Source organism: Chroicocephalus ridibundus, chromosome 4 (assembly GCF_963924245.1).
Source record: "Chroicocephalus ridibundus chromosome 4, bChrRid1.1, whole genome shotgun sequence".
Taxonomy (NCBI): Eukaryota; Metazoa; Chordata; class Aves; order Charadriiformes; family Laridae; genus Chroicocephalus; species Chroicocephalus ridibundus.
The window spans coordinates 43,817,615-43,829,023 of record NC_086287.1 but is presented as its reverse complement, the minus strand read 5'-3'; the positions used below and the strand labels follow the sequence as shown (position 1 = coordinate 43,829,023).

General features: G+C 38.5%; 1 protein-coding gene across 4 annotated transcripts in view; it reads right to left on the bottom strand.

The window, feature by feature from the left end:
• Positions 1-876: 876 nt before the first annotated feature.
• The window catches only part of TTBK2 (tau tubulin kinase 2), a 106,208-nt gene continuing 95,675 nt past the window's right edge, over positions 877-11,409 (bottom strand). For all 4 annotated transcript variants that reach the window (XM_063331956.1, XM_063331958.1, XM_063331957.1 and 1 more), the window contains 2 exons: positions 9,457-10,730; positions 877-8,468 (listed from right to left, as the gene is read on the bottom strand). In XM_063331956.1, the coding sequence (XP_063188026.1) occupies positions 8,000-8,468; positions 9,457-10,730 (1,743 nt within the window). In that variant the 3' untranslated portion in view covers positions 877-7,999. The remainder of the gene's footprint in view (positions 8,469-9,456; positions 10,731-11,409) is intronic.

Genomic DNA, 11,409 nt, shown 5'->3' with positions numbered 1-11,409 from the left:
GCTTGCCTAAAAACCTTGTTCTGCTGCACAAAAAGCAGGCAGTATTTTCCATAGCATGCAAGGACTAAGACATGCAGGCGGATAAACCAAAAACATAAGTTGTGAAGATACTGTACTATACTTCTTTTACCTAGTTTTACTAGAAAGAGAAATTAAAGGATCTTGGAGGAAAGTAGAGCAACGGGTAGTTTAACGCTGCATTTCCACGTAGCACAAACTGGTCAGATGCAGTAACAACTTCCGCTCATTCAGTTCCCTGCTATCTGCCACTTAAGCGTATTGTACAGAGGATGAGACACGTCTCCTCAAGAGGCTGTAAAAGCTCAGCGAGTACATCCAGGCAGCTGGCCATCTCCAAAGAAATCAACTACGGTGCCTTCTGACTAAATAAGAAATTACAATTTTGAAAGAAAAAGGTTGGGTTTTTTTTCCAAAAAAAAAGTAGCTGGCTCTTCAGAACAACAAGCCTGGGATACACCATATTGTTACTAAAATTGATCAGATCTGGCTGTGGCAACCATTTATTGTTTGGCTGAATACGGACAGCACGGATAAGAGCAAGAGCAAATAGAAAGGGAGGTTTCTGAGGAGGCTGGCTGAGTTTCTCTGTTCTTACTGATATACAACACACGAAGCTACTACATCGGTAAAGCTTCCATTGATCCAATAATTCCGACTTGAGATATGAACATCTGACTCGTTGCAGTTGTACCAACAGACACTTGCTTTTTGCTTTCTCGTAACAGGGAAAAAAAATACCACTGCCAAAGCACTTTCTCCATTTGACGTACAGGGCTACAATAGTAAAAAAATACTGAAAAAAATTCAACTGAAGCTTTATAAATAATTAAATCATTATACAAACACAATCAAGAATTGAAGTTTTGCATGCTGAATGAATATTTTATTTAGAACCAGTTTATAAAAATAAAATACAAAATAATTTGAAAACAAAACTTAAGACATTGTACAAAGCCTTGATATGGTACAAATGAGAAAATAAATAATTACAACTTTATGTACAAATGACCATTACAAGGGCATTAACTCTTTATGTTCTTGGGTGCCTGAGCAAACTTAAAAAGGAAAAGAATGGCTTAGAAGATTTCCAAGAAGGGGAAGGGAACTGCAATTACTGAGCAAGAGAATTTGAAGGACTCAACATTTGTCTTCCTCAATGGTAACAAACAATCTTGGAACTACTTTCCACTTAATCGTGCTGCAGATTTTACTATTGAGTACTTAATTTCTTATGGGGTGATAACATTGTATTTTTAATTAATACACAGATTTAATTCTTTGTGGTGTTGCCCAGAGATTTTAGATTAGCAGCCAGTGGTTGGCAGCTTCAGAAAGTCAGTACTTGTCTGAAGGCATTGCTGGTGATTTCCTTAATTTACTAGTTTGGATATTCATAGGAAAGCATTTGAAAATCGACATCATTTAGCCCAAGCACTGCAACTCGTCTGTGGGCTGACTCTATAGAAAGTAAGTTAGAAGTTGGGGAAGAATTTCAAATCTTGCTTTCTAGCCAAGAAAAGTACAGAGGGTGCAGAGAGGGCTGCTGGGCAACCAATCCAGATCTCCAGTCAGAGGGAAAAGATGTGAAATAGCCAAAAAAAAAAAATCCCGTCTCACCTTGTGTGAAACTTCTATGACCTTGCCTGCCACGCAGCAGATATGGGTTTAAAAGGATTTGAAGCCAGGCAGACCAAACTAATTATACTGTATCTTTTGGAGCAAGCTGGTCTAATGTTATTATAAATCCTTTATATAAAAGTTAGGTCAAAGATCAAGTGATCTCAAAAGGAAACAAACACCTGTAATTCCAATTAATTCCAGCTGAATTCCCACAGAGAGTTGTGGATGATCAGGAATTCGTATGAGTGGCCCACCGGTGTTACTGTTTTAGAAGAAACCACTTTGTGCTCTTGGCCAAAGCTGGCTCTCACCAGTAATTCTTACAGAAAAGGAGAGATCAAAAGGCAGGTCATGTCATAATAGGAATAAAAAAATAAGTGTTTTCCAATTTAAAATACAGCAACTGCAAATATAATATTTATAGAGTGAGTTTATTCCTTTACTCCCTAAACAGGGACAAAACTGAAGAAAACAAGACCCTGTGGTGTTTTTAATGCAAGTTTCACCTGCACAAGAACAGCAAGAATTCCCAAGGATCCGAGCTCTTCATGTAGAGGAGAGACAAAAGCCAAATACATAAATGACATATGCTAACATTTTGGTCTGTCGCTGTTACTCTTAGGAGAGAATGTGTTACCAACAATGGAGAGTAAAATCAGCCTGCACGTTCAAACCTGCATGGCTAGAGCAATTGCCAAGTTAATACATTAGACTTTAAAACAATACACTCCTAGGCATTTCTGCCTTTGAAAAGCCCTCAGAGGTTAACATTAAAAAGCCTGATTATTTCAACCACAGGAAAATGAGTGATTCAATAAACTTTTTGGCATTTGACAGTATCTTAAAATAACTCCAGACAGTTATTACACAATTCAGGTTGACTTCTATAGCATTTCTCTTTTACAAATGTTATATGTAGGGAAAAGGAAGACTGGCTTCAAGCGGACAGCTGAGGTATTCTCGCGTGAGGTGCATGTTTATGCAATTTGCACGTATTAGCTAAGAACTGTATGACCTATGCCTACATACTGCGTGTCGTCTAAATGCTGAACCTCCCTTCCTTTTACCAGCGTTACTGGTTACTGAAAATTGCAGAAATTGCAACCAACGACATGCGGGCCAAAAGCAAAACAGCAAACAAAACCCTTCAGTTCACTGCCTACTTGATTAGGTACAAGTAGAAGAATAAAAACACTGTTCCACAAGTTTCAGAAATAGGAATGAGCATCCAAAGCTTTTACCAGTTGAAGAAAGGAGTCATGGATAATCGTCAAGGCTTTTACTTATATAGCTGACAGTTCTCTTACCAGTCCTTACAGCGGAAAAGCCTACAGAGAATGCACCATGGGGAATCACGGTGTTAACCTAAGACACCTACGCAGCCCATTGCTCACTGGAATCGCCAAAAAGGGCATGGCTCTCGTTGCCTCATAGGATCAGTCCTGCTTGAAAAAAATAATGTATTATGCACCTATAATGAGAAACCAACGTGACTTTGAGCTCTCTTTCATTCTCCTATTCCTTTTCAGAAGATTCCTTTTTCATTTTACATATATATAAAAATTGGAGGCACGTATCTCTAGTTTGCCATTAGAACCTTTTAAGAAATTGGAATAATCGATTTCTTCTTACCAGAATTTATGCCTCTTAGTGTTCTACAAAAACGTCCAATTCATGATGGAAAAATTCCGTTTACAAGAAAGAGTCTGTACTTTTAAGTCTGGCTTTGTCTACATTCTCATTAAAAAGAAAATATTTTTTAGAAACATTACAGTCAACCATTGCATAAATGATGCTGCAATAAGAAGGACTGATGGGAATTTTGCCCAAGGAGGACTACAGGATCAGGCCTTCTAATATGGAAGAGGGACAGAATCAGAATTAGGGCACAGAGGAGATCCGAGCAAATCAAAGCAAAACAGGCCTCGGCTCACTCTGGCAAATGAATTCCAGTAAATAGGATGCAATAGCTGAGACTGTTCCTATCTATATGTATATACACACATATGTATGTATGTATATTTGTTTCTATATAATATACAGTATCTATATAAGTGTATATATAGATACACTTATGTACAAATGCATATTTATAGATATAAAATAAAAATTGTGTGTTTTCCCAGCTATAGTTAATACCATAATCCTACAAATTGTAAATGATAGAGCTCTTGCAAGTCTTTTTCAGATGAAAAATCTTTCAAGCTATTTTTAAATATAATGGACCGGATCCTTCCCTTTACATCAAGACTGCTTAGTGAGGTATGCAAGAAAGCTTGATCTCATACATGCAGACTTCAAGGCATGAACGCGTCCAGATTTCCCAAGACAGGATGTGGCGGGTGGCTATAATGAAAGCCCCGCGTCACCCCCCAGGGGTTTGCCTCCTGAATATTTGTACGTAACTAGCAGTTAAGACCTCGTATTGCTCCTGCCTTTGAGCAGCGAAATTTTCTATGCTTACCCATCCTGCTTCAGCAGTGGAAAGGTGCCTAGCATCATACAACTTGCCAGTGTTGCTCTACTGTATCACACCTTCTATTACTTTTAACAGAGTATTACCGAAGTAATAATTGGCATTTGTAATTAATAATGAGGCTTATTAATATTACTATAGATTTTTGAGGTTGCAACTTAGATTCATTATACCATGCAATATTGCAGCACAAAAGTCTGCACGAAATGTTCAGTCTTTTCAAGTTCTATTTTCGTTAAAAGGCATCATGCCTCATTTTCTCTAAAAAATGCTCCAAAGTGCTGGCCACGACACAGGAAACACTATAAAGAGGAAAGGCGTGCACAGCATCTGCATCTGCTCCATGTCACGGCGCCATTGTACCGCCCCCCAAAGAAATGGAGGCTTGAAGAGGACAAAGCAACAGCTCCTTCAGTGATATTGTTTCCCAGATAAAACCCCCATGTCAGAGGTTGTGTGCGTGCTATGCAGAATAACTGTAACCATTTTGTACAATGGAGAAAGATTTTCCCCGTCCCTGAAAATTTCTTGCAGATAACCCTCCGTAAACCATTCATTCATACTCTGCACAAGGGCCACGCGCGTGTACATTGGTGGTTTTATGCAGAGTCAGTTGCATATTCAAATATTTAAGCTTACATAGTTCTTGATGATTATACAGGCCTTCCAGAAATACTAAGCTAATATTTATGTGTGAGTTGATCAGCTGACCGTTACCTAACTACATGAACTGATTGCTACATTAGACTACAGTAAGCAATTCTGTAAACTTCTGGGGGGAGGGTATCAAGCAATAAAAAACTCCAGAAGAGCGCATAGTTCAAGATAAGTTATTCATAATCATCCCTCCATTCATATCTTCATTATTTTCTCACTAGATCCTGTTGAATCCACAGCAAAAAGCAACTGGGGATAAACAGTCCTTTCACCTTTTTCTGCAGTAAAAGCAGCCTGGGTCATCAATCACTATTGATACCTCTTTCTCCGTTTTGGCATAGATTACTATTTTTACATTGGCAAGTCGTTCAAGTACAAGTGAATTTCTACAGCATTGATTTATTTTACATAGTAATGTGTAACAATGGACAAGTTTGTACTTTGAAGACAGCATAAAAAAAAAAATCTTTAGGTGTTATATTTTCTCGTCTTTAAAGCAATTACCTGTTTCTGGATCCTGCTACACTGGAGAGAAAATATAAACACCCCAACTTCAGCATTTCAGGCAAGGATGCGTGAGGTTGGTACCTCTTAAAAGTGACCATGTAAGTGTAGGAATAAGCTTACGAGACCATAATAAATGCTTTTTGGAAATAAGGGAAAGGAGACCAAAAATAATCATAGGTTGCCACACCACCTTAACAAATAATTCCAGCAGTGCCCAGGGCAAAAATATCACAATGGGAGCAAATTCTCTTTATGCTATGCCATAAGGAAACATGAGGAAAAGAGGAAGGAAAAGATGGTATTTGTTATTGTCACATTCATCTCTTAGGTACTCATTGACTGTCACTGTTCCTATATGACTAGCATTCATAACAATTAAGAACCCACATTTTGAAATAAAAATGAGTAACCACAAGCCCTATCTGTAATAAAAAATAAAAATACCTTGAGTCTCCGTTCTTGTTCCATATGCAAATGCACACGCGAAATTATAAAGAAAAAAAGCAAGCTGCAAGATGAAACATTGGCTGGTTGAGAAATCATCAGTCCTCCAATCTTGTACCAAGGTATAAAGGCTATTAGAATTTGTGCATTCCAGAAATTTTGGGGGGGAAAACAGTAGATGTAATGCCAAAAGTATTCAGGAACTAACAGAAAGGGAACTGTATTATTTGTGGCCCATAAATTACAAATGAAAATTGAGAAAGAATGAGTTTATATAAGCATATACATATATGTATATATATAAATATTTATATTATATAATTTACCATGAGGACATGCAATTATTGGTATAGCACCTATTATACAATATAATACAAAGGAATAGGACTTTCCAATGGTACAATTTCTTCAGAAAAAGCAGGTATACCCTACCTATTGCATTCATCTGTAGTGCTTGAAACCTGAATGAAATTAAGGTTCCACACTGTGCTACATTACGTACAGGAAACAATATACATAATCATTGTAAGAAAAAAAAGAAAGAAATCAACATAGTCTGACAAAGCAAGTGAAATTCAGTGCAGCTCCAGGGCAGCTTTAATGCAGCATTAGAATGTGTTAGCTCAGAGACAAAATATTCCCTTTTTAATCCAAAGGTATTCATTTGGCAGAGGTTAAATAAAAAAGCACAGATGCTGGCTGGAGAGGCATATGGCTACAGCAAGCAGATCAGTAACTAACAAGTCTCCTATGCATCCAGTGTCCCCACAACAGGAATCATTAGGGAGAGCTGGCTGCACCTTTTTCTCAGGCTTGTGTTCCTGTGTGTTACTATTCTGACCCACTATTCTCTTCTGAAAATAGTAAAAGGTGCTATACCATTACGTTCCCTACAGAGGTCCTGTAGAGCACAAGAAATTATCAAGTAACTACCAAACAAAGTCGGAAGAATTAGACACCATGGACTTTACTGCCAGACAATGAAGTTTGGCTACCAAAAAAACATTTGGGCAAAAGAATGACAAGAATCCAACATAAAAAATACCTCAGATTGCTTTCTGTATATTTTGCTTTGATGACTAATATTCTTACCCAGTTTTCCTAAGAGTATTAAGTGTATTTCTGTCACCTATAACCTGCCAAGTTCATGAAGTAGACAGTCTCCTCATCTGTGTTTCACCTTTCATATTTTTATAAAACAAATGACTAAAACAGCAGATCTTGGCTGGTAATCATCTCTGCACAGTAAGATCAGTGGTTTAAGTGATCTGTAACTAATGGAATAACAAAAGCCAGCAGTAACAAGGGTTCTTTTTTCAGTTGAGTTAAGGGAAAAAAGGTAATTCTGTTTTCTAACATTTCCTAACTCACATTGCAATTTGTTGTCAATCTGCAACATTCAGTGAAATGCAGACATCTCCTCCTTTCTCTCATTTCCTAGACAGGAATGCTTTTCCAAATTCTACCAAACACATTTTGAAGACCCCCACTATGACTCCCAAAGAAGTTTATGATCTAGAACTGAGAACTAGCTTCTTGGATCCCAATTAGCAGTAAACAAATTTATAAAGAATATAGCTATAAAAACATCTTGGCAAATTTTAATATTAATTTTTTAAATATCATCAGCGTCAACAAGGGGCAAGGTATATGATACTTCCCTAGGTAAAAAAATCTGTGCCATGGTAGATAGGGGACAGGATGAGCACTGAATGACTCAAGAGATGTGTGCAGCTCAAAATGGAAGAGACTTATAAGGTCTTCATCGTCTTCTAAACTGTGTGCTTTTTTTAACACTGCGAAGACATGCTTCAGCAGTACTTGTCTCCCAAATGGTGATGTCATTTTGGGAATAACCGTTTCAGGCTTTCTTACATACTCAAAGAGTATGTAAAGCCTTAAATAATTAGGCCAAATCTTCTAGCTAGGTAAACTAAAAACATAGAAATAAATACCCTTTTAAAACACTCACCTTAAGAGATTTTTTTTTTTTATTCTAAATACATTGCACCTCTTTGACTACCTAGTCATTCTTATCCTGGCCTCTGCTTTCCCTCTCACGGATCTGCTTGCTGCCTGCTCTTAGGCAATGCCACTTATTTACACAGTATGCTTTCTCATGAATAGTTTATGACGCTTACTTTCTTTAAAAAGCGCAGATTCAACACCTTTTTTTTAATATACTTTTTTAGATTATTTTTTTAAATACACAGTACACAGACACAACATGCATCAGATTTAGGAGGCGGCTTTATACCTGTCAAGGCCCAGTTCCTATCTGCTAAGCTTAGTGGTTGATTTGCTCTTTCCTGTGGGAGTCTTAGTGTTTGGGGAATGGTGGAAGGAACTGCCAGATCCCTTCAGACCATTCTTGCTTGGTTTGTTGCAGCAGTGCTCTTGTTGGCAGGATCTCCTAGAAGATGAGGAGCCTGAATGACTAGGAGGTGATTTACTCCTCCCAAGATGTGGGGATGAACTCCTCTGATCATGATGGGGTCTCCCAGCCCGGGACGGAGAAGAACTGGCAGTACGGGGTAAAGAAGAGCTCCTAGGGGAGGCACTGGGACTGCGTCGGGGAATGACAGGGCTTTTGGGTGGTGTTTTTGGACTATGTGGAGATCCTGGACTCTTACACTGGGTAGAACTCCTTGGTCTTTGAGATCCATTCTGCAGGATTTGAGCCAGACGAGAGATAAGATCTGAGTCCGAGCTGCTACTCCCTAGGACTCTGTATCTGCGTAACCTTGAGAAGAAACGAAGAAAAATTATTTCTCTTCCCATCTATTCACCAAAGTTCATATAGAAACACAGAATTATTGGAAACTAGCGATGAGCTTACATTGCAGAACAGACACCTGGAGCTAAACTGTCCTATAAGGTGTTTGGATCTAGGCTTTGGCTTCTGTGTTGTTCAAACACAGTATTTATATTTGCATAAAGTCACTAACATAAACAGTCTAAGTGTTTACAGGATAATTGAAATTTCCTGGTGGTGCTAGCACCAGTGCACTGAAGTGTGGTGCTTATCACCTCTGTTCCGGAGGGGTACATCCATTCCTGCACGCCATCAATACACTCCATACACAATTTTAAGGGATGACAAGGCACGCAACAACCTCCTTCAGAGGATTTCGCACTACCGTATCAAAATTCTCCTTATCTGGTAATGTAGACACTGAAGAAACTAGATCATGGATGTCTGTATGTAGAATTGGCAAAGGAGGACTTGTAGAATTCACTCTGCCCTCCTTTATTAGTCGTTTTTACTTAGCCATGATCTGAGCATAGCTAACTAACTCAATACTGATGGCTGGAATCTCAAAACCCAAAATGTCTACTATAAAAACAGTTTAATTTTCAAATTGATAGATATGACAGATCCTATTGATTTTTCTGGGTTTGCAAATAATCAACAGTTCCAGAAAAGTGACCCCACTTAAAAAAAAAAAAAAAAAAGTAAAGATTTAGTTATAGATTGACAGGTTTCAAAATACTGAATACACATCTCTTGAGGTATAAGATTTAACAGTGAAGCAGGCTCATTCTTGTGTAAGAGCCTCTCCTCATTCATTCTCCAACAAGGTAAGATTTCTCGGAGAACTGAAGCCCAGCATTTTAAAAAAAATAGTTAAAGGATGGAAATTCTACAGGATTACATCCTGCACACTAACTGCAGTCTAGCTCAAATCCATTTTCAACCTGAAAACCTATTTCTATTTTCTCTGCATTACCTAGCTTCTACCCCAGGTCTAGTAGGTGGTTTTCCTGGTGGTGGCCGAGGAAAGAACTGAGCTGAACTTGAACTGGTGACTTGATCAGCGGTTGCCCAGGACACTGGCCTTGGAATCTTGCTTTTTCTGGACTGAGGGCTGCTTGGAGATAAAGAGCTATCTTCCGTCTGCTTGCTGAGATGAGAGTCCAGTGTCAATCTAGAAAATGAGGATAAGACATCATCCTCAGAAAACTGTACTGGAGCAGCAGCCATTTTTTCCTCCAGTGACTTATCAGAGGCACTTGAGAGGTCACCAAGGAAAGATTTGAGCTGTCTCTTTTCCATAAGTAGTCTGACCAAGTCTGTCTGATGGGCCTTTTTTAGAAGAAGCTTTTCCTTTGCTGAAACAGGAGAAGAGGACTCTGAGGTTGAGTCTATCTCTTGTGCTAAAACTGGAATTCGGCTCTGCCTGAATACAAAAGGAGATTTAACTAAGTCCTTCTTAGATCGATGAGAATTCCCATTTTCAGAAATGCAGTGGAATAACTCTCCATTTCTGGGAGCATTTTTCTCTTTTTTGTCCTCCTGGTGCAAAAAAGTAGTAAGGGCCACTTGGTGGCATTTCAAGTCTTGGATATGGACTTCTTCCTTATTAGAATGAAAACCATTTTCCTGAACTGGTGCTATTTTGCTTCCCTGTCTATTAACATGTGGTTTGGTAAGTCTTGACGGAGAAACTTCTGATGTTTTAGGTGCTATCGACTTCAGAATCTCATCTTGATTTGGCACCAAACAGATGGGCCTTGGCTTTGATTCTTCAGCAGCTTCGGTATTTGTTAGAGGTTCTTCCTCTGCAGATTTTGAGTTTCCTGGCAAAGAATTATTCTGTTCTTTGCTTAGCACATCAATGGCGTCCTCAGAAACCACTGGAAGCCTTTCTTCTTCAGCATCCTCTACAGGAATATTTTCAAGTTCTTTCTCTTCCTGTATCCCACTATTTTGTTCAGGTAGGTCCTTTTGGCCACAGTCCGGGATGCTGACACACTCTTTGACAAGTCCTTCCCTGTCAAGCACCTCTTGGCTGATATTTAGTACCAAGTCTGGTCTGCTGGCACTATCCGGAAGTGCATCTTCTGTCCCAACCAAACCTGGCAAACTTTCCTTTGGAGAGGAAAGTTCCACGGTGTGTTCCATAGACTGAGCATCTTGCTCTCTTTTCTCTAGCTGGGGGCCATAATGAAAGCTCTCCGAAACAGACTGCGTGGATGCCACTGAAGGTCTGGGTATTGTTATCTGCATTAGAAAATTAGAGAAGGAAAAGGTGAGAAACGCAGGAATGTCATACAGACAACATTCTTTAAATAGCATTTTTGATTCCATGTCTTCAAGATACATTATGTAACAATTCCTACGAATCACAATGTTCAAATAATACCTAACTTCATAATTTACATCTGGATAATTGGGGGGAAATAAATCAACCCACTACCATCCCAAGACAGAAACGTGTAACAGGTAAAAACAAACATAATCTCAGTGGAAAATACTGCAGTTACCAAGTAACCCTCCTGGAAATGAGATCCAGCCTAACAGGTAGGCTTTTTATTTATTTTACATTAGTTTGAATACTCTTAGAATAAGCTGCATATAAATGTAAAATCTTGAACAAGTACACAACAATATTTTTAGACAAGTACAGAAGACAAAGAACACAGTGAGATCTAGATTTGGGAACGGACTTAAATTTCAATTTAGGCAGAATTTAGATCCTCTGTTAACAAAACAATTAATAAAAAACTTTATTTACCTAATTAAATATATCCATACCCATAATACTGACATTTTTGTCCAGAAAAACTTTCCTGAATACCCAAATTTTAGCTATTACCTTCCCTATGGAAGCTTATGCCTCATTTTAAGTAAGCAACCTGGTTAGGACAACTCCTTACCTAAGGCTGTTAAGAGATTCACA